The following is a 23,774-nucleotide window of genomic DNA, read 5'->3' on the forward strand; positions in this document are numbered from 1 at the left end:
CAGTCATACTGGATTAGGGCCCACCCTACTCTGATTTAACCCGATTACCTCTTTAAACCCCTGCCTTCAAATGTAGTCACATTCTGAGGTACTGGGGGTTAGGACTTCAATATACAAATTTCGGAGGAACACAGTTCAGCCCATAACAGGTAGGGAAGACTTTTCAGGTGGATAGAGGAAAACGAGCAAATGCATAACAGAATATGTATATTTGGAGAGATCTCTGTTAGGGCTGTGTATAGCATGGCTGCTCAAGTGGAGATGCTCTGGAAAGGTGGACAGCTCAATACCAGACAGGTAGATTTGAATTTCTAGGAATTAAATGTCAACTGGCATGGCCTGGCATGTACCCTGACTTCTCTGTGGGTAATAGATAGGAAGGGAAGGAGCAAAGGAAAATCACTTGGGAAGTTACTGGAATAGTCTAAGTTGGACGTGATGTGAGCAAAGGCAGACATGGGGCCGTGGGACAACCGCAGGGCAAGAAAGAGGCAGGAGTCCAAGAGATAGTACAGCCCTGCCCCATCTAGCCTGAGTGAGTGGCTCTCAGGCCTGGCTCCCCACTGCCCCTTCCATTCTCCTCAGGAGCAATAGGTAGGCACGAGTAAGGGCCTCTTCACAATATTACACTGCAAAAAAGCCCAATGAGGTATAGTGACTCGCTGAGATAAGCTTAATATCCAGATAAAATCAGAGTTCATTTTAGAGAGAAAACAAGGCCTGATGCTCTGGAGAACTTGGCCTGATTCAAGTAGAGGCTGTAGACTGAAAGTGATGCCCTGAAATTTTCTTTCTGACTCAAGATGAAAATTAAAAAAGAGCCTTCTGAGTCCAAGAAAGAGCAAATTTGAGGCTCTAGCAGTGAGGGTGGAAATAGAGGCTGAGGGGCAAGCAGGACTATAGAGAAAGCCTGCAGAGCAGAGGTGAGGGCTCGGAGGAAGAGCCTGGGGTCTGAGTGGAGGGTAAGGATTTTAAATCATGAGCATGATCAGACAGAAGCTGGCATTTCCCAAGAGGGAGGCCATCACGGTAGAGACAGTAATGATCTGATTCCCAAGGAAAGATAACAGAAGAGATTTTGAAAGAAAAGAACGAACTGCAGTGGGGCCTTGGGCCTCCATAGCCAGTACGGAGAAGGGTCCATAGTCCGGACCATTCCTCCAGTGTTGTCAAATGCTGGGGCCACCGATTCTGAGATTTATTGCAAGAAATTCTCCATTTGTGAAGCAAGGAAAGGAATAAAGTTCACATCAGTGGCAAAAGAGGTCAAATTTTTCCTCTGCTTGTCAGAGGCCATGATCCACAGGAGAGGGGCTATTCCAGGCTATCATCTCTACTTGAAGTTCTTCCAATCAGCTGTGCTACCATACCTTAGTGCCTTTACTCATGCTGTTTCCTCTGACTGTAATACCATTCCCTCTCTCACTGTGTAGAGTAAATGATTCCTAAAGATCATTCTTCTCAGCGTCACTGCTCTCAGGTAGCCTTTCCTAACCACCTTCCCTGCCTGCCCCCCTTGCACACACACACATACCCCTTACTGGGTCAGATGTCTTTGCAGTGTGGACAGGTAGCTGGACATCAAAAATGTATGCTTCCCCTTCCCTAATATAAAACAGTGGCTTTTAACCAGAGGCGATTTTGCCTCCCAGGGGACATTTGGCGATGTCTGCAGACATTTTAGGTTGTCACAACCGCAGGGTGGTACTGACACCCAGCAGATAAACGCCAAGGATGCTGTCACAACATCCTACTGTGTGCAGGGAAGCTTTCCTTCAGCCCAAAGAATTATTTGGCCAAAAATGTCAATATTGCTGAAGTGTCACTGAGAAGTGATTGCCCAGACAGAAGTACATTTTTTAGTCCCCTTTGTAGTGGGTGAAGTCATGGACAAAGTTCTAGTTAAAAGAATAGGTAAGCAGAAGTGGTGTGTGTCACTTCGAGGCTTATCCCATAAAATCCTGTCATCCTTACTCCATCTGCTGGCGTGCTATAGAGCATGTGGGCTCCTAGAGGATGGCCATGCCACAAGATGGAAGCTTGAATCCCAAATCACTGTGAGGAAGAAACCAACCAGGGACAGACCTTTAACAGAATGAAGCCCCTGAAGTATTGGGGTGTTACAGCAGCTACCAATGCTTTTTTCTATAGTATCCTGTGAGTCATTCACTTACTCCTCACTTTTTCATTCATTTGTTCATGCCACAAAGCATTGATCTGCATGCCAGGTTCCCTGCTGGTGCTGAGGATGCAGATAAAAAGAAAAAGATGACATTCCCAGCAGCTCCTGCCCGCCGGAGGTTGATCTTTTGTTGAGAAGAGAGTTAAACAGTAAAATCTGATTAATTACTCCAAGAAAAATACAGGATATGATGGAAATGAGAAGGGCTCCTAGCTCAGCCTGGGGAGAGAGGCAGGTGAAAAATGGGACTTTCTCCAAAGGAAGTGGTGGGCAGGTGCAGGAGGGTAGACACAGCATGAAGAATCTGCAGTGCCCACAGCAGCCCGGGATACGCCTGTGGGAGGAAGGCACTACACACTCCTTATATGCTGTTAGATGGTATACAGCATGCCTACTATACTGTACATACTGTTCTGCGACTCTCCAATCTCTGTGATTGCCGGCTTTCTCATCTGGTCCTCCTCCCACCCACCAGTGGACTGGGAGTTCCCTGTGGCAAAAACCTTCCCCTGAAGGTCTCCTGAGTCCTTAGGACCTGTAGTGTGTCTGGTATTCTCTCCTCTTGGATGTCCTACAGGACCCTCTGCCCAGTCTGCTCACAACCGAACTTACCCACTTCCAAACCATCACCACAAGTCATCTCTGCTTCATCCCTCATCTCAGGAAGCAGTCTCCATGTCCACCCAGTCCTGAGCCAGAAACCTGGAAAATCATCCTGGGCTGCACTCTCTCTCAGCCCCGACATCCAGGCGGTTCCTGAGTCCTCTAAATTCTGCATTCGTAACATCTCCCAGATCCTAGCTAAGACCCCATTGTCCTTCTTCTGGGCTTCTTACAGCAGCCACATGTGAGCGCCTCACCTCTGCTTGTTCCCTAGTCAATGGATCTTCTTCTTCACCGCCAGTTAACTTTTAACACTCACCTGATTTCACAGCTCCCCTACCTTCCCACGATGTTTCCCCATGGCCTGCAGAGTGAAATCCAAACTCCCTGCTAGACCCTCCATACAAGAGTCTCTGTTACCTACCCCTGCCTGCTCCCTAGCCTCCTGTCTCCCCGCTCCCCACCTCTTAAGCTCCAGCCACCCCAATGAGGCCCTTGCACTCCCGAAATGAGTGTGCTTTTTCTCTCCCTTCCCACTGGGTCCTTGTACATGCTGCTCCCTCTGCCTGGAATGTTTTTCTACTCCTTCTGTGTCTGGTGTTTTCTTATTTGTCCTCCAAAACTCTGTCCAGGTGTCAGCTCTTACAAGCAATCTTCACCAGTGCCATTCCGAGTGCCTGGTACATGGTGGGCTTTCAGTAGAGCTTTGCTGGATGGATGCATGCATGCATGAACAGGTGCTCAGTAATGTTTGTGGAATGGACCCAAAGGTGTCTCTCCAAGACTTCATTATCCGAGTTCTTTAAAAAAATGTTTTCCTCTAAGTTATGATTTAATGTTATGCTTGCTTTCTGTCATCAGAGAACCCTGATGTGAGAAACTGACCAACTTAATGGCATTTCTATCTTTATGAAAACAGAATTGAATATATTGCCCACTATGTCACTCAGTGTCCTTTATACAAGGACTCATGATAAATTCATGCTTGGGGTTATTTCCAGGAAACATTTTGTCTCTGCAGATGAAGATGTGTATTTTCTGCTGTCAGAAAATAAAAATTCTGCCTTCCAACATGTTTCCATTTTTGCTTTCTCTGACAAATAGGGTTACCCAGTTTTATTACCTCATTACTTCTTTGCATTCTGACCAATTCAGGTACCTGAAAATAGCAACTCTTTCTGCTTTCTTTCTTTAAATGGAGTCAGTTCTTGTGTTATTCTTCGATGCTGTAATTTTTACTTTGTAATCCAAGAGCTGCCTCAAATCATCTCAGCAGTCAGCTAGTATAAATCTTACATGAATGTATATTGGTGACCAGTGTCCTGACGTGGAAGGTATGGAAGAAAGAGCAGAACACCAAGCTTCTGGCTGAGAGGGATTCCACTGAACCTCTCCGGGAATTCCTGGGGCACCTGTCATGACAGGGGTCTGACAGAAAGGCCAAAGCAGGAAGCAGAAGGCCAACCACATTCTGATTTTGTTGCCACCATACTGAGTCATCACTGCCAAGTCATATCCTTTTCCTCCACAACCCACAGGCTTCCTTTCCCCTAATTTTAAATGCCGATCTCAGAGCTACGATGTTCACATTAATAACTAGTAATAACAATAAGTGATATCTTTTATTGTGGGAACACCCTGCGCCAGGCACTGTGCTGAGAACTTTATGTGCAATTCCCTGTTTAAAGCTCTTCCACTCTGAACCTATTGTTTTTACCACTCTGCAGATAATGAAATGCCAGAGAAGTTAAGCATGTGCAAAGTCACCCTTTAGTAAGTAGCACAGCGGGAATTCAAATTCAAGTGTGTCAGCTGCCACCACCCAAGCTCTTAGCAATCTCCTTACATGTGGGCAAGGACTAGAGGCAATAATAAGGAATGGAATCCCCTGGGAAATGGCAGGAGTGCTGATGGTGACGCCGGGGATGCCGGGAAAGAGAAGCCACAGAGTCACAGCTTTGCTTCTACACACCTCGGTGTCCTTTTCAGAGTCCTGGAAGTGACTGGCCGCTCTGTGGCCAGGTTCATTTGCTGGGACAACATCCAGGGGAGGCCCACTGTGGTGTCACATACCTACACCCTCCTCGTCCTCCAGTTCTGATGCTTGGCCCCTTAAGAAATTTACCTGGCATCTCCCTATGCATGGGCCCACCTCTGGGCATTTCAGTCCATTGGATATCATTGGCATAGTAATGGGGCATCTCTATGGTTTCTTAGGGGCTTACAAAAAAGTTTGAGGCCTAAAAGTGTTTTTATTAGCTCCACCATACAGAGAAGAAAACTGCAATATTTTAATCAGTAAATATTTAATTAAATATAAAGCACAACATTATGTCAACTTCATTAACTGTTGAATGCAGTAGTCATAAAAATTTCATTACATTTGATAACAATTTCTATGTTGGAGTTTTCTCACTATGCTAGATTTCCCAGGTAGGCACCAAGATTGGTGAGAAATCATAGCTAATCATAAATTAAATAAATCACTCATGGCCAAAAATTTTCAAAGGCAAAATGGAAAAAAATTTTTTTTCAATTTTCTTTTATAGCCAAAAAGTTATATTTATGGGGACAGATGGGTGACTATGTTAGATGGGGAATAGGGCCTACAAGTATAAGGTGGCTTAGGGTCCATGAAGATCTTAAAAGAGCACAGGCCATGCACCCCTTTCTGAGTCCTGCCTCCTGGCTATTTATGTCTGTGATGATGGCCAGGTGAACAGAGGCTTTAGCTGGAGAGCAGGTTGGGAGAGTTGCCTCATTCTGAGACTCTCCTGGTTCCAATTAGAAAAGGAAGAATCCCAGAATCCTACATAATGCTAACATTCGCTGGGCATGTAGCATATGCCATACTAACTATCCCAAGCATTGTACAGGGATCAATCTCAGTTGTCACAAAACAACTCTATCCTTATTTCACAGAGAAGCAAACAGAGGTATGAAGAGGTTAAACAACCTTCCTAGGGTCATAGGGGTAGTAATGGGTGACTTAAGAACTTGTCCAAACAAATTGAACCCACTGTTCAAGGTGTTGAAGACAGAATAGTGAAGAAGACAGCCTGGTCCCTGTCTTATTTTAGAGCCTGAAATGAAGCATTCGAGATCATGGACACCATTTCACGTGCTGGACACATACATACATATATGCTGGAGGAACGTAACTGCATGTTGAGCTGAGATTGGTTGGAATAAGCTCAGTTTTCCCCATCCCTGCTGTGTACCAGGCACTTATGGAATGCTCTGCCCCCTTCACTAGCCTGTAATCTGTAAGCTAGAGGTTTTACTCATCTTCTAGCCCTGCGCCTTGCACAGTCTTGGCATATGGTAGCTGCTCAGAAATGAACAAAACCTATAAAGGTTTGATTAATGGTCTGAGTCTATTCTTCCATCACAGGGTGATTTCCCCAGGACATCTCAAGTTCTCCCTCCCTACACACAGCACAAAAGCTGTTATTCAGAAACTCCAGGGGCACACATTGCAATGTTATCAACAAGGAAACTAACAGAGAGCATTTTGATGTGTCTTTTATGTGCCAAGTGTCCTTCTAAGGACTGTCCATGTGTTAAGTAATTACTTAGTAATAAAACATATACAGCAATGCTAAGAAGCAGTCATTCTTTATTATCATCCCATTTTAAGGATGAGGAGACCAGGTGTTCGGAGCCAAATGGTGCCCTTCCAAATTTGCATGTTGACGTCCTATCTCTTAGTACCTCAGAATATGACTATATTTAGAGACAGGAGCTTTAAAGTGCAGTAAAGGCTCATTAGGGCGGGTCCTAACCCAGTATGACTGGTGTCCTTATAAGTGGAGGAGGTTAGGACACAGACATGCACAGAAGGCAGACCATATGAGACATAGGGGAGAGATAGCTATGTATAAGCCAAGAGAGGCCGTCGAAGGAATCAATCCTCCCGACACCTCATCCTGGATTTCTAGCCTCCAGAACTGTGAAAAAATTAATTTCTGTTGTGTAAGCCACTCAGCTGGGCACTTTGTTATGGCAGCTCTAGCAAACTAATACACCAAGGCCCAGGTAACGTGTGAAAGCTCACATTGCCAGAACACATGAACTCAGAATTTGAACCCAGGTAGTCTGGTTCCAGAGTCTATGTGTTTTGACATAATGAAACTATTTTCTGTGCTGTCTGCAATGACAGCCACAAGTCACATGTGGCCCTTGAAATGTGGCTAATGTAACTAACTAACTAACTGACATTTTAATCTAATTTCCATTAAAATGTGGCTAGCAGCTACACTATTGGATGTAGTTCTATACTGTTTCTAAGTACTTCAGTTTCTTGCAGAATCTTCTAGAAACTTCAGGTGTGTGCTCCAGGAGACATGTGCCTATTTTTGTTCCCTAGCCCTACTGCAATCTTTTCTAATTTACCCCTGTTGCCTTGTCTCCTCCTGAAGGGGAGAGAGGACAGGCGAAGGAGGGAGTGAGCTGGCTAACTTTCCAGAATCCCACGGCCTGGACAGTGCAGGGCCGTTGGCGTTCTGCTCTAAGCATAGGTGTTAGCCAGCCAAATGCCAAGCAGCACAAACACTGAGTGACATTTTCAGAACTATTAATATTTCATCAGAATGATCACTTTCCCTTTAAATACAGTATCTTAAAAGGTTTTCTCCTTTCTTAACTATCATTTTATTCACTCTTGGTCCTCAGAATTTTCCCCGAAGGAACACATCTTCAATTTTATAATGAAAATCAAAGGGGAATGAAGCTCGGATTTCAAAATTTAGAGTCAACATTTCCAGGAACTCAGGCACTCTGTAAAGAGCAAGGTTGTGTATTGGGCACCTACAGTATGCCCAGCAGTTTACCTACAGTATATCATTAATTCATGTAACACAGATTGATTGAGAGCCTACTATGTGCCAGAAATGTGATCTTGATAATAATTAACATCATTTACAGAAAAGGATTCCTTCTCTTCCTTGTGTTTCATATCAAATGGTACCTTGCCTCCAAAAAGAGGCCTGCCTGGATGCCACCTATGGCTGCCTCTACTCCCCTCCCCATCTCTTCCTTTCTTTGGTTAGTTTCTATCTTATTTCATCTGTAATTATTGCTCATTTACTGGCCTTGCTAGCTTGTGATCTATCACCCTCCACTAGAATACAGGTTCCAGGAGTGCAGGGACCAAGCCAGTTTAGTTCACCTTCATGCTTCCTCCGTGCCTGGGAAGTCACCTGGTACAGAGCAGGGCTCAATCAATATTTGGGGAATGAATGAATGAACGAGGGTCAGAGGAGTCAAGAAAGTTTTAGGGTCACCTAGCTAAGAAGTGGCAGCATCAGGGTTCAACTCCAATCTCTGTATTTGCTACGTTCTTCTTTCCCATTCCCTCCATGTTCCTTGTCAGGGAGACACTGGAGAAAAACCCCTGACTCCTGGGGTGGGAAAGGGCCTGGCAGGCGTGGATGCAGTGTCAGCTTCGAGTTTAATGGAGCAGCTCCAGAGAGGGTTGGAGCCCACTGGGCAGCAAACAGCTAATGTCCCCCCTCTCTCCACCTCAGTCCCCGACCTCCACTCCTGCCCACCGGCCAGCCCGGTACCCCGGTCTCGCGGAACCTGGTGCAGGACAGAGGTGTAGCCCAGTGGCTGAGAGCGAGGGGTCTGGCTGGGTGCCTAGGTGTGAATCCCAGCCCCCTTCCTAGTGAGCCTTGGACACACTCTATAACTGAGACTCGGTTTCCTCAAATATAGAACGTTAATAATCAGTGGTACTGACTTCCTGAGTTTGTTAGGATAGAGCATGATACCTAAAGCCCAGGGCTTTGCACAGGGTAAAAGCCCAATAAAATGTCAGGCAGGACCCTGGCAGGCGCTGAGGTTTCTGCAGAGTAGCAAAGGCGCGGTGCCCTTGATTTCTAACCAGGCAGAGGGCTCTGGGGTTCGCCGGAGAGGGGCCCCACGGCCCCACCCCCACCCCGCGGGAGGACCTAGGGCACCGAACCCCCCCGCGCACCGAGCCGTTGCGTTTGAAACCCACTGCGGAGTTTCAGCTCTGGACGGGAAGGTGTAGGCGCCACCGGCCCCGGCCCGCCAAGGCAGCGCCTTATGAAAGCGGTGGGACCCGCGCTGAGGCCGACTGCAGCCCCACGCAGAAGCGCGGCAGGTGTCTGCTGGGGGGCGCTGGGGCGCCGCCGGCGGGCAGCGGGCGGCTGACGCGCTCGGGCGTTTGGCTGCGGGCGGCAGAGGGGCGCTGTAGAGGGGCAGCAGCCGGGAGCAGGGCGAGCGAGGCGGGGCTCAGCGGGCCGGGGCCGGCGCTGGGGCCTGGCCCTGGCCGTTGGCCCTCGGCGGGCGTGGGGTCCCTGGGAAGGCCCGGGAGAGAACGTCACGGCGGGCTCCTGCCCCCGCCGGGCCTAGCACGGTGCCCGGTCCCCATCCCGGCCATCCGCGAGGCCTAGAGGGCAGGCGTGGACTGAGCCCCAGCCGCAGCAAGGTGTCACGACCGGGCTGTCGCAACGGGGAAGTGCCGGGGACTGCAAGGAGAGCCGGCCCTCCGCCTCCAGCTGTTCCCAGATGTCATTCGGCCTGCCTAGGCGCCTGGTTCCTGAGCTCAGGGGGATTCCACGGTTACTAAGTTACTGGTTTTTGTTGACTTTTAAATATTTTCTTCTAAGGGAGAGGGGGAGGGCAAAAGTCAGGAAAGAGAAAGTTTAAAAAAATCAAAATAAGTCGCCCCTTCCCAAAAGAAAACTGTCTTCCATCCCCCTCTCACATACAGATGGAAGGCCTCTGAATATAGCCACCTTGCTGGAGCAACAGCCAGACAGAACCAGCCTGCTTCTGCCCATCCTCGTCTCCCTTTCTGGTGAATGAGGGGTGGCGGTGGATGGTCGGTCCCCCTGTCTTCGAGCCCCGAGTGGACAAAGGGAGTTTCGGAAAGAGAGGAGGAAAATGGCCAGTGGGAGTGGATTCCCTTCGTCCTTGGCCCTTGTGGCCAAGCACCCCTCCGCCCTGGGCCCATTCCCCAGATACATCTGGATCCACCAGGACACACCCCAAGACAGCCTAGACAAGACTTGCCATGAAATCTGGAAGAGGGTTCAGGGCCTGCCTGAGGCCCTGCAGCCCAGGCCCCCCAAGGAACAGCTCTCTGCCACCATGGCTGGAACCCCAAGAGACAAAGGGAACAGCTTCCAAGAAGAGTGAGTGTCCCCCTTTTGGGATGGCCCAAGGGGTGAGGGAGGAGACCAGGTCTGACCTACCGGGGGCATGTTTCTGGCCCTTTGTTCATTCTGTTAAGCCCTAAAGGCTGCATACTTTTCCTCCACCTCCCGGGGTCCTTTGTCCATTCTTTCCAGGGGAGTTAACTGGGGTCCTGAAGTTACCTGGGGCAAAGGGCCAGATCAGAGCTGCATTTCTGCTGCCTCTTTCCCAGCCCTCTAAGGGGACCTTTCTCATCCTAAAGGCATAGGTAACCCAGATGTTACCTAGATCTAAGGACCTTGAAAAACCACCATAGCCAGGGATGAGGGTTAGGTGCCCATGGCCTTGCCCTGAGGCAACTAGAAGATCCTTCCCCTTTCCCACACCCACAGACTAGACACTGGCACAGATGAGTCTGGTGGTTTTAAACCACATCTGGAATTCCCTAATACAGGGAGCAGCTGTCCCATTCAGCCTCCAGAGAAAGCTGCTGCAAGAGCACACATCAAAATATTTACTGGGAAGGCATTGACATATTCAGAGGACATAATAGAAAATTAAAGTGCGGGAAGATGGCTGTAAATAGCCCTTTTCCTGGATGGGAAATCCTGTGTCTGGGAAACACAGAGCTAAATGTTTCTCCACCAAGGCAGTGTTGGGCAGATATGGGGATGGGTATTCACAGGGAAAGGAAGGAGGGACCTCGTTAGGAAAAGCAAGTGAATCTGCCATGGTTATTAATGCCACCATTGAGCATTTGTTCAATGCTTTGCATCTTCAAACTGGGCTTCAAACATTAATTAATCTTCCCAGAGTCTCTATGAGGCAGGTATTAGTGTCCCCATTTTACAGATGGATTAAGTGTTAATAATTAAGTGCTAATTAAAGACTAAGTGATAATTAAGTGTTGCCTGTTCCAACACATGCTCCAGTTCAGTTCAGAGATGCTCTAGGGTTGGGGAACCATTCAGGCAATTATCAGCTGGGTCTGGTTTCAGAGATTTCTGTGCAAGAGCTAAGAAGAAAGTCAAAGTGTAACTGCTACCCAGGTCTGCACTCCCTGCTGCCCCTTTTTGGGCTGCAGATGAAGGTGGGAGGCACTTTGGCTGTTACGGCTTCCCCTGCCCTGTGCTCTGCACAACATGGTTGGGATGGGAATGGCCTGTCTACTGCCCAAATCCTGCTGTCCAGACCTCCAGTGGCACGGAGCCCCTCTCCCCTGCCTGTTGCCATCTGTTCTGGGACAGGCTCTTGGCAACAGGCCTGTGGGCTATACTCAGCTCTCAACGGCCAGCCAGCTGATTGTCCACTTTATGGACCAAGGGTCAGTGGCAATTTCCAGTAGATGGCACCCTCTCTGCCAGGTCACACTGAATTAATGGAGACAGGCTCTACTTCCAGTCTGCACTTGGCTGAAAAGTGAACTGGCGCACCTTTGGCCAGTGACTAAACTCCATTTGGCCTTAATTTGCTCATCTGCAAATTGAGGATGATGTGCCCTGCCTTGTCCACCTCAGAGTTGATAATGAGGATCAGACGTGATGGGAGAGAGGAAACCAAAAGCTGCCTTATGCAAATGAGGCTGTCCTTAAATGGAACTCTCAGGGTCTGGGGTTTAGTTGTTGGTTTTCACACTACGCTCATAGACCTTCAGGTGTTTCAGGGGCCACCCTGGAGTCAAATGGCCTGGTTGCTGGGCCCCAATCCCACTTCAGCCAGAGCTGTTCAGACACAGCTTTTATGGGTTTTGCTTAAATGGAGCTCTGAGGAAAGGTTACTGTTTGAAGAGAGGGTTCTGCTACTGAGTAACGAGCTGGAAAACCACTGCCCTAGATGAATAAATGAGATCATCACTGTGTAGGTGTCAGCCTGGTAGATCCACAATTCTGGAAAAAAAAAAAGGCCTCTGTGTTGGTGGAGTCAGACAACTGGTCTCAGGTCCCATTTCAGCCCTGGGCCAGCTGCTTCAGGATTTGTTTCATTTATGTGAGCTTTAGTTTCCTCATCTGCCAAATGGGGGTGATTACTGTGCATTTTGTAGTGTTGCTGGGATAATTAAATGGGATATTTAAATATTCCTGGTAATAACTACAATGTGTAAAAATCCCTTGTTGCAATAATGATGATGATGATGGTGATAATTTCTTTAGGCCCTACAATTATCACATGAGGTAGGTAACATTTTAAACACCCCACTCTTTTATGCAAATATTCACATGCATAAAATAAAGTAGCATAGTAAATGTCTGAGTGACTATTAGTGAGTTTTATTAAGTATCAAATTTGCTCCATTCTTGTTTCAGTTCCTTCATCCCCTGTTTTTAAATGAAATCCTTTTTACTAATGAGGTGACAGATTGGGAGGGGTTAACTTTGCTGCCCAAGACCTTACAGTTAGGAAGTAGTAGTTTCTGCAGGCAAACCCAGGACCATCTCAGCCACTACTTGAGACTGTGGGCTACCTTCCCCTGGAAATGAGGCCTGTTTTTGGATAGTTAGAATATTTGGCAGTCCCGTGTTCTGAATTGTCACAGATAGATAACAGATTTCAAATCCAGAGAGCTATCTAGCATGTTCTGGGAAAGCTTTGGACCCACCAGTCACTTCTCAGCTAATTTTTCCACTCCTTAATTTGTAGACCTGATTTGGGTGATTTTTCTCCTATTGGGGTGGCTACAGAAGTAAGTTCTAGAACTCTCATTAGCCAAATATTTTCTTGATTCTATTCCTATGTATCATAGAAATCCAGACATGTCAAGATTGAAGGGGATCTTCGAGGCCTTCTCCTGCTGCATGCATCTCTTCCTCAAGGTCCTTACCAAGTGATTATCCACTTGTACTCTTCCTTAGATGGGGAGCTCACCACTTCCTAAGGTAGCTCCCTTCCTTGTTGTGCACCCTGTCAAAAGACCATCTTCGTATGCTGAATCTGTCTCTATCAAACTAATGCCCATTGCTCTGGATTCTGCCATTAGAGCTCTAAACCAATAGCTCTTTCTGTCACTCAGTAGCTCTTTGCATATTTAAAGATGGCAGCAGTATTTCTCCTAGCATTTCTTGTTTCTACAGCTGAATGCCTCTGGTTTTCTAAGTTTCCCCTCACATGCCAACTCGGTCAGTTTCCTGCCCACACTGCTCATCCTTGTGTCCCTGCAGCAACCAGAACCAAGTACAGTAATGCAGGTATGGTCTAATCTGTTCAGACTGGATCGTCCCATTTACACTGAGTATCTTCATGCATGCAACAAGTATTTATTGAGCATCTACCATGTGCCTGGCCTGTGCTAAGAGCTAGATAAGGCTTTGCCTTCCTAGAGCTTCTGTTCAAGTAGGGGAGAGAAACTGAAAACAAGTAAATAAAAACCTGATGGCTTCAGAATGTGACAAGAACCAGTTTCAGTTGGAGGAAATCAATAATAAACGCATAAAAACAAACCAGGTAATTTCAGATAGTGATGAATGCTCTGATGGAAGTAAAACCGAGTAAAGTAGTAGTGAGTGTGTCTTTGGATGGGATGGTCAGGGAAGGGCCCTGTGAGGAGAGGTGGTCGTTTGACCTGAGACCTGGACACTATGAAGGAACCAGGGAGATGAAGATGTAGGGAAGGACGTCCAGGCAGCAGGAAGAGCAATTGTAAAGACCCTGAGGTGGCAGTGTGTGTAGAGAAGGACAGTGTGACTGGGGTGCCATGAGGGATGGGACATGAGATGAGGTGATAGCAAAGGCAGGCAGGCAGGATCTTAGAAGTGTTGGAGGGTCACTGTACGGAATACAGATTTGATTCTCCGTGTTAGGGGACACCCGTGGAGGTTTTTTAGGAAGAGGGTGTAACATGGATGGATTTGCTAGTTTTTAAACATCTTTCCAGCTGCTGTGTAAAGAGAAATCACAGGCACATGAGAGAGGAAGTGGGGACACCCCTGGGAAGGTGCCACAGTAGTCAAGGGGGGCATGAGGTTGGTGGTGGTTGGATCAGAGTGTATGTAGCAGAGATGAAAACAGTGGGGGATTCAGTGTATATTTTGAGAAGAGCCCAAATATGCATGTACCCATGCTCATGGCTTGGGGCACACAAACAGAAACAGCAAAGCTGAACTGAGATTTTTAGCTTAAGCCCCTGGTTGGATAGTGGTGCCATTTTTGAGGTTGGGAAGAAACAGGGAGAAATGGGCTTTTGGGGAGAAATCAATAGCTCTGCCTAGTGTCAATTAAACTGCAGAATTTTGCTCAGTTATCTTTTAATTACTCTTAAATTTGGGCTTAGAGAATTGTGGCAAGCCACTTCCTGACTCATATTCTAGGATTACTTTTGATGCATTCCCCTCATTGCTAAAACTTCTCATCCTCAGGATGAGAATTTGGAGTTTGCCATTGATTCCATTGCCCTGACTGGGAAGCGGCATTTGTTCATTCCTTCATTTATCGATTCATTCAACAAACACATTTGCCTTCTTAGTGCCAGGCCCTGTGCTGGGTCCCAGAGATAAGCAGGACAGAGCCCTTCTCTCAAAAAGTTCCCAGTCTATGTAAGAACTTGTTTGTTATGCTTCAGAAGATTGGAGACTGATGAGAATTAGAGTTGGGGTGGATTAATGATTGTACATTGAGCATTGAGTCCCCTATACAGAATTTTATTGTTGTTAACAACCATTTGATCAATAAATATGAGAGATGCCCTCTCAAAAAAAAAAAAGTTCCCAGTCTAGTGAGTGGAATGGACACACATACCTCTGACCACACAGACATTCAACAAATATTTATTGTTTACCTGCTGCATGCCTGACAAAGTATAAAAACAATACAATGGTGGCAAAGATGGGGCAGTCTTTGACCTCCTTGTGGCCCTTCAGTATCTTAAGAAAGGCAGATCACAGCATATGATAATAATGTTCTGATGAAGTATGAATGCCATCGGAGCCCATTGAGGGGTCACATGGCCTGGGCTTGGGGTTCAGGGAAGGCTTCCTGGAGGAGGCTGGAAGAGGCAAGATGGAAGTTCAAGAGTCGAGATCCCAGCCCTGTGAGTGTGATGGAAGGCGAGGCTACAGCCCTCTGGAAGCACAGGCTGGCAAGGTTATTTATCGCCACAAGGGGCTCCATGGTGGTGTCTCCTGAGCTGGGTCTTGAGAGGGGAGTAGAAGCAGCCTACAGAGAAAGTCCTCCAGGCACAGGCAAGGAGGGGAGGCTCCCCAGGGCAGGTACAAAGCACACAGGGTAGATGATGGTGCAGAGGCAGCTGGAGCCTGCTGGGTGTGGTCAGCTTCTCTGACTGCTTCCAGGCCCTCAGGCAGCACCTTAGAACTTCCCCACCTCCCCAAGTCAGACAGAACTCGGTCTGCAGTGTTAAAAGGCCTTTTGGCCCTCATCCCAAGCCAGACCCAAGTGGGAAGGTAAGTCTACAGAAAGATGGGAAACCCATTTAAGCACATCAATGGTTTCCTGATTGGAAGGCAGCCTTCTGAGGTATCTGCCATTGAGAGGAAAGAGGGCTCTTTAGTACTTACTCTCTTTAGTAAATCTTCCCCGTTTGGGTACACCAACCAGTCCTCCAGGCCAGTGGAGCCACTGGGGCCTCGACCCCAAGGTGAGGCCTTGTTTGAACTGGTCTCCCAACAGTCCCATCCTTTGTGCTACTGTTATTTAAACAGTTGGATGAATCCTTCTTTTCTGGAAAAGTTGCTGGGAAGATAACCCCAATTCTATTTATTTCTATTTTTCAAAAGCTGGAGACCTGGTGATGGGAGTGCTAAGGGCACGACTCACTCCCTTACTCAGGCTGATGTCTCAGAGCAGAAGCCACCTCTGAAGGCTTTGGGTTTTAATACTGCAGGCTAGTATTTTCTCCCCTTTGGGGGTCAGATGCCTCTGAGAATCCAAGGAAGCTGCCACACACCGTTTTGTCTGAAACACATCCTCACATTTCTCAACATTTTGTGAATGTTAGAGACCCCCTGGGCCCCAGGTTGGAATCCATTTCACCTGGACATTTAGGTTCTGCCTAAAGGTTCCCAGGGCTGGGTCTTAGCTGCTGCTGTGAACCCCAATCACAGTGACATCAATGCATCCCCCATCCCGGTTATCAAGGGAATTAGTGCATGAAATGGTGCTGGCAGACGGACGTTCAAGCCCGGTGCCCCCAGCCCTTCCCTCCTCCAGTCTCCTCACACACCCGGCCAGTTACCTTCATGACGGTCTTTATGTCCTTGCCTCCCTGCTGGCCTCTCTCCTGCTGTTTCCAGAACATGGATCTCATCTCCCTGCGTCTGCTTCCCTTCCCTCCTGGATGTCCTTCACCCTTTGCTGACTTCATCTTCCTGAAGCACATCAACAATGCAGCTCAGGCACCTTCTGTGGCTCCCTTATTGTCTTCTGAACCCCTTGACCTGGGCTTCAAGGGTCTCTGTAGTTGGCCTCATCTATATCTCTAGATGCATCTCGCTGCTCTTCTCCAACCTCTATAAACCAAGATGACCACCAGCAAGGGGACATGGCCTCGCCTTTGCTCGGGTTATTCCACTAAAGAGTGCCTTTCTTCCACACCTGTCTGTTGAAATCCTACCCATCCTTAAAGACCTAGTATAAGTATGTGTGTCATCTTCTGAATTTTTCACACTCACCCCATCCAACACTTTTTTTCTTCCTTCTTCTTCCATGTTCCTCTTTTTAATTTAAATAAGTAATGATATTCCCTCCCTTTCCTCAAGGTTAAAGGTGGCTTAGGTAACAATAAAATAACAAGAAGGGTGGATTCAAATCCCAGCACACTTCTCTGCTGTAACCAAGTTGCTCACACTATCTGTGCCCCATTTTCCTCGTTGGAAAAATGGGAAAAGTTATAGTGACCACCGGAAAGGGTAATTGTGAATGGTAATGAAAGGATGTATGCAGAATTCACACAGCACCTGCCATAAATAATTATTCTAAGTTTGTCATCATCACTGGAGGAAAAATCTTCCTGTACCCTTCAAGGCTCTTCTAGCTGGGAAATTGGCATGAGACAGATTAACAGGAGAACATACAATTTAATTTCATGCATATGGGGAATCCATACAGACATGAGATCCCAAAGCAGATTAGGCAAAATGTGGTATATATATCATCCTGAACTAAGGCAAAGGCGGTGGGGGACTGGGACTTCAAAGGGAAAGGTAGCAATTCACAGGAAAATGAAAAGACTAAGTATTTGGTAAACAAATGTTTGCTGGGCAATTTAGAAACAACAGCATGAAGAGAGGGATTTTAATGAACAGACTTTGCCAAATCCCTCCCTGTCTACCACTCCTAGTACATATTATGATGTAGTTATCTATGTTGTGAGCTGTCTTCCTGGAGCAGGCCCTCTATCTAAGTTCTTTGTAGGCAGTTAGGGGGAAGTCAAAGTTTCTGGCTGAGTTTTTGGGGCCTTGATTGTTTTCAGATCAAAATAATCTGCATGCCAAAGTGGTACATTTGGGGTCAGCCTGCCCTTGGCCCCCACATCATCATCATCACCATTATTATTATTATTAAGGATAAGATGGGTGGGTGGGGTGCTAATAAAGAATGGAATGTGGAGAGGAGATTTATATGCCAGAAAACCTAAGCTAAGAAAACTACTCAGTTGAGGCCAGCATTTTGCTTTGAGATTCTCTGCTATTAAGGCAGAAAGTGAAAGCCTAGCAGGTGGTTTCTGTAATTTAGGCCCTCCAATTGGAGCAAGCAGGAGAGGTCCTCAGGAGAGACAGATGCCTCCCTAGGTGTAGTAGGGGTCTTGCTATAAGACGGATGGTATGGAAGAGTTGGTTTAGAACCAGCTCTCATGTGGCCTGTTGGCTAGAGGGGAGGAGGACACAGTGTCCGATCCGCTCTGTGGCTCAGTTCTGGCACGGGAGTTCTGATGAGGTGCTCCTCTGGCACGTATTGTGGGCTCGGGCAGCAATCACTCCTCCCCCCCTTGACATGGCTCCTTAAGGGCAAGGGCTGTGTCTTACTCATCTTTGTCTCCCCAGCGCCCAGCTGAGTTCCTGGCACTCAGTGGCTATGCAGTGGGTATGAATGAATGAGGAAGTAAGTGAATGATGGATGAACTATAAAAATGCCTCTGCAAGGAGGTTGAGGCCCAGAGGTGGCCAGGATCCAAGCACGAGGTCACAGTCATCAGAGGAAGCACTGAGTGACACAGGGACAGAATATCAATAAGTCAAGACATTGCAGGGCTTTTTGCCTCCTTCTGCAGCAAGCTGCAGAGAAGGGAGCTGACATTTTCTTGAGCACCTGATGTATGCCAGCATCTATAATTTTATTTCCTGTTTATTTAATTGTCTTACCAATCCTTCCCTGTAAATGGTTCATACTACTCCCATTTTACAGGCAAGGAAGTCAAATCTCAGGGAAGTTAGGCAACTTGTCCAGAGCTCGGAGAGGTCAGAACAGGGATAGAAGAGCCTGGTGGGGCTTCAAGGCCTCAGCTCTTTCCGGAACACCAGGAGCCCTTCAGGCCAGCCTTCCCTGTCTGCTTAGCCCCAGGAGCCAGGAGTGGCGAAGGGAAGATGAATCATGATTAACATCCCATGTCCTGTGTCCCCCTTTTTAATTTAATTTTATGGTTCGGGAGCTGTGTTGCAGGTTGTGGGAGCCTGCAGAGATGGGCCACCAGTGGTTTGGTTTAATCCCCTTTTTAATATCTTTGTTGCAACGTTCTTTCCAATTCAGCTCCCAAGTCACATTAAAAAAATACCTCTTCCTTAGGGTAAGCCTTCTCTTATTAAACAGATTCAAATGAAAAGTTTTAAAGATAATTTGAACAATAAGAATCACTCTGTAGCTCCCAGCCGAAGCTCCTTTACTGCTGTATTTATTCCCCAGTACTTCCTGTCTCATTCCCCAGCTCACTGAATCCCTCATCACCCCCACCCTTTCCAGTCCTAAGCCCATTTTGCACCTGCCTTTGGTTTCTCGGCTTTTCCTTTCCCGACAGAGATGCAGGGTCAGGGAAGGGGTAGTAGGGTAAGAGGTGTCTCGTGCCTTGGGCAGGTCTGCCTTCCAGGGCTGTCCCACCTGCCCTAAGGGGCAGTCAGGACGAGCTGCAAAGTGTCTGGAGGAAAATTCGCACCAGGCTGGGTGTCTCCAGGAGCACTTTTTATGTCAAAACCATGAGGGTGGGGCGGAGGGCAGATCCCTGGGCCCCATTCTGGACCACTTGAATTTCCATTTCCCCAAGAATGCCCAGAAAACTGCATTTGAACCAAGCGCCCCATGTGACTCCTATGAGTGGGTATAGGAAGTTCTCTGATACTTTGAACCTCAAGCTCAAGAGGGACAGAGCTTTGCAGAGGGGGTGTTCCACAGAAGAGAATGAAGAAGTAGGCTGCTCTTCACTGAGTTCCAAGTGTAAGCCAGGGACATTGTGAAAAATGGACTCTATTCTATATGAAGGTCTTTGCTAAGAAATGAGATGGCTGGAAGTCTGAAGTCCAGGCTCGGCCTCTGGGCAGCTGAGGGATTGCACAGCGTGACCTCCTGTAGCCCTGGGTGGTGTCACCATCCCCACAGTACGGACAACAGGACCAGGGCTTGGGCAACTGGCCCCGCTGTCCGCCCCAGCCAGCCGAGGCCCTGGGCTGTGAAGGGTCGTGGGCTCGCAGCCTGCAGCGGCCTGGCGCCCGCACCCTGCCGCCTCTCAGGCAGAGCTGCTAACATTTGCATAGCGCTTGTCACAGTTTACCAAGTGCTCTCACATTCATCATCTCACTTAATCCTCACTGCAGCCCGAAGAGTGGAGCCCGGAGGAGGGGGCGAGTAGGCTGGAGCTCGTTGAAAGCCCCCACCAGAGAGGTGCCAGCAGACAGGGCTCAGTGGGTCTTCAGGTACCTTTGGGACAAGCTACCCAGGCCCTGGAATCTGCAGCTTCCCTCAGCCGCCCCTCCTGTCCCCAAACTGAGAAAAGCAGTCCAGGCTCCACCCTGGTTCCTTTCCTTCCTGCTGGTTTTCCATTTGTCTGCTGGGGTGGTGGGTGTGTGTGCATGGGGGTATGTGTAAGGCTGTGGGGTGTGTCCATGGCTGTGTGTGTGCATGGATGTGGTCTATGTATGTATATGCTGTGTCTGTATGGGTGTCGAGTGTGTGTATATGAGTGTGCATGTGTGCGTGGCTGTGGTGTATATGAGCATATGGGTGTGTGCACGGCTGTGGTCTATTTGTGCATATGGGTGTATGTGTGTGTGTGCAGGGCTGTGGAGTGTATATATAGACCCAGGGCAGTTCAGTGAGCCCTGGATGTGGAGGAGGGAAAATGGGGAAGGACGCAAAGTAGCTTTAAGCGAGGTGGCTGTGTCGCTTCCCTCCACAATGGGCAGAGGCCACCCTAGGTGCTGTGACATATGCACTGGGGAAATAGAAAATGGCTCTCAGCTCCCCATGCAGACAGGAAGACCCAGAAATGTCCACCAGCCTCAGTCAATCAAGGGTGGGAGCCCCCAGGGGATGGTGCCAGGCTGAAAGCTGGAGCCTCTGCTCCCTGATGAAGGCGTCTCCTTGTCTGTGGCCCTTTGATGCCTCCTCCCCACCCCCACCTACAGCCACAGCTCCTGCAAGTCATGAGTTGGAAATCTGCTTGCCTGTCAAGTTCTGCCTTCTACCGCCTCATCCTCCTAGTTCCTCCTGGCTCCTGGCTGCTGGCCTCTCTTGGTTGAGGCTCAGAGAAAGGAAGTGAACTGTAGAAGGCCACCCCAGCAGGAAGGTCAGAGCTGGGGTTTGAATGCAAGTCTCCCGATTGCAATGACCCAGCTTTCTCCTATTTCTACTATTTTGGGCAGTGTAGGGTAGTGGCTATGAGTAAAGACTCCAAACCAGGTGGACTTGGGATCCAATCCTGCTCCAAGCTTACTTGCTTGGGTGAACGTGATTTGTCTTTCAAACTTCCCGAGCCTTAGTTTCCTCTTTCTAAATTGGGAATGAAGATGCTACCTACCCCTCTGGGTTGTTGTGGGAACAAGGGCCCTGTACAATAGCTGGCACCTAGTAGACACAGTAGAGATCCTGGCTCTGGCCTCTGCCCCTGCTGTCACTCATCTAGGCTGATCCCTGGAAGAAATACCTCCCATCCACGGAAACCAGAGCCTGACACTTCCCTGCCAAAATCTCTGCCGGAATCTTCCCTGTGCCTTTAGATATTAATATTTTATTTAAAAAAATAAAACCCTTTAGCTTCACTTCAAGGCCTGGCAGGTTCTGACTCATGCCTTTCTAACCTCACTTCATATGATCCCTTGCCCCACACCCACCTGACCCTGCCACCCATTAATGTGCCTGTCCACTTAAGTAAGCATCAGTCCCACCATTGCACCAACCTCTTTCCCACCTCATGACCTCTGCTTGTGCCACACCCTGGCCTGGAAAGCTCATCCTTGCATTCCTTACCAGGCTGTATGCTTATTACCCTTTGGGCCCCAACTTGTGACACCTCCTCAAAGAGGCCTTCCTCGCTTTCCTCACTTAGGTGTGTATCCCTAGTATTCTCTCACTTCCCAGTCCACTCTTGGTCTTCAGAGCAGTATAGCCTAGTGGTGAAGAGAGCGGCATCTGAACAAGATTGCCTTAGCTCACCTACTTGATCACTTCTTCATTCTGTGACCTGGGAGAAATCCCTAACTTCTTCATCCCTTGGCTTCTTTAGTTTCAAAACTGAGATATTTGTATCTCTGTGTGTCAGTTAGCTTTTGATATGTAGTAAACCACTCCAAATTTAGTGGCTCAAAACCACAACTATGTCCTTAGCTCCCATTTCTGTAGCCTAGCGATTTGGGCTGGGTTCAGCTGGGTGGTTCTTCTGGTAGGCTGGGCTCGATGGGAAGTGACTCGTGCTTTCCCACACAGTCCTCTGGGTCTGGCCGAGGACCTTGGGGTTTTCCTCTGGGGGATCCTCTAGCAGGCTCTCCTGGATTCATTCACATAAGGTGGCTGAGTCCCAAGAGAAACAAGAGGTGAAGCCCTAATGCCCAAGCATTTTCCAAGTCTCTGCTATTTACTGAATCAAGATGGGTGGGGACTACCAAAGAGCTCCAGGACCTGAAGCTTAGAGGCATTAGGCAGCTTGCTTAAGGTCTGGTCTCCATTAGGTGGTGTGGACTTGAATCCAGTTTCTGCCTCCTTCCAGGGACTACACTCTTGGCCACTGTGCTCTGCTACCACCTTCACAGACAGGTAGAGAAGTCAGAATCCCACCCATGGTCGTGAGGCCAGCCTGTGGGTGGACCACCACTCACTCCCAGGTCTGTGCCGGACCAGAGCCCTTCACTCATTTCCCTCTCCAATCAGCCATGTGGCCCAGGCACCGGGCCTGGCAACCAGGTTTGTCGTTGGTCTGAAATGCCACAGTGGGAAGAAAATATTTGTTTTGGTGTCCTCTTCCAGCACTAACAATTTTCTGCTTGCATTTTCCTGTTGTTTGGCTTAGATGAATAGCAGTTTTCATCTTTGCTCTGTGTTATCGTGTACACAAAACTGCTGTTGGGGAGCTACCAGCATGCTTGCTTAGTCATTATTCTGGGAAGGGGTGCCAGCCAGTCAGTAGCCTTTATTTTTATGACTCTGTACACTGCAAATGCAGAAATAATACACAGCACCCGCACGCAGAGCCACCACCAGACACCTGTCATTTCTGGAGGTGGGCAAAGAAAGCAGGGGTGGTGGCAGCAGCCAGAGCCATAGCCCCAATTCTCACTTGCTTCCTTTGTCAGCACCTGGAAGCTGGGTTAACCTCCCTGCATGATTCACTGAGATAGAGTCTGTGGCAGATTGTATGGTTTTTACTAACTCAAAGGAAAAGCAAATAGCACAGGAGAGGTGCCAGCCTCGGCAAAACTTCTTAGGAAGAGAAAAAAGCATAGACTCCAGGAAGTACAGCTGAGCAGGCTCGACGCTGAGCCCGACGCTGAGTTGTGGGGAGAATGAGAAATCTTTCTGTGAGCTCCCAGATGGCAGCTCAGAGTCAGGTGTTCTCTACGTGGGGCCTATCGTGGGAATGCCTTGCTCGGGTTGGGGCTTCTTTGGCCTGGGCTAAGCAGGGTGATCAGTGTCATCTGAGTAGCACACAGGGATGCCAGGCCAGAGATGGGGTGTGAGATGGGAGGCCAGGAAATGGAATCAAGGCCAGGCAGTTTGCAACCAGAGCAAGAAGTTGGGCAGTCTTTGGCACCAGAGCTCTTGACTTCCAGAGTGCCAAAAGATGGACAAGAGGGTGAGGACAAGCTCACTGGCTGATTCATTCATTATTCAACAAATACTTGCTGAGCTGGAGTAATATGCCAAGCACTGCTTTAGGCCCCAAGGCCTCTGCAGAGAACAAGGTACAGTCCCTGACCTCAGGGTATATATTATTGTGGGGAGTAAGGCATACAGAAGATGCTGTAGGATGGTGGTAAATAGTATGAAGCAAAGAAACAGACTGATGGAGCAGACGGTGCCTAGTCAGTGGTGGAGGGGGACACTTTTAGAAAATGGGCAGGAAAGGCTACATTGAGAATATGAAACTGAACTGAGGCTTGAGTGATGAGAAAAAGCCAGTCAAGGCATGAGCTAGCATTCCACAGGAAAAGCAAAGGCCCAGGGGCTGGAATGAACTTGGCATGTCACAGAACATCGAAAGCCGCAGAGCAGCTGGAAGAAGGGGGAGTCAAAGCAGGTAGAGGTGACAGGGTCAGAAAGGAGTTTGGATTTTATCCTATGTGTAAATCGGAATTCTGAGAATATCCTCTCTGTGAGCATGCAGTTTACTAGAACAAATGAAAGCAAATGAATCTGGTTTTCTTGGGTGTGGAGGGGACCAGTAAGGAGGAGGCCCTTG

General features: G+C 48.1%; 1 protein-coding gene across 2 annotated transcripts in view; it reads left to right on the plus strand.

The window, feature by feature from the left end:
- Positions 1-8,773: 8,773 nt before the first annotated feature.
- C4H1orf94 (chromosome 4 C1orf94 homolog) overlaps positions 8,774-23,774 on the plus strand; it is a 34,973-nt gene continuing 19,972 nt past the window's right edge. For both annotated transcript variants that reach the window (XM_073233616.1, XM_073233617.1), the window contains exons 1-2: positions 8,774-8,915; positions 9,528-9,951. In XM_073233616.1, coding sequence (XP_073089717.1) covers positions 9,701-9,951 — 251 coding nt within the window. In that variant the 5' untranslated portion in view covers positions 8,774-8,915; positions 9,528-9,700. The remainder of the gene's footprint in view (positions 8,916-9,527; positions 9,952-23,774) is intronic.

Source organism: Manis javanica, chromosome 4 (assembly GCF_040802235.1).
Source record: "Manis javanica isolate MJ-LG chromosome 4, MJ_LKY, whole genome shotgun sequence".
In the NCBI taxonomy this organism is placed as follows: Eukaryota; Metazoa; Chordata; class Mammalia; order Pholidota; family Manidae; genus Manis; species Manis javanica.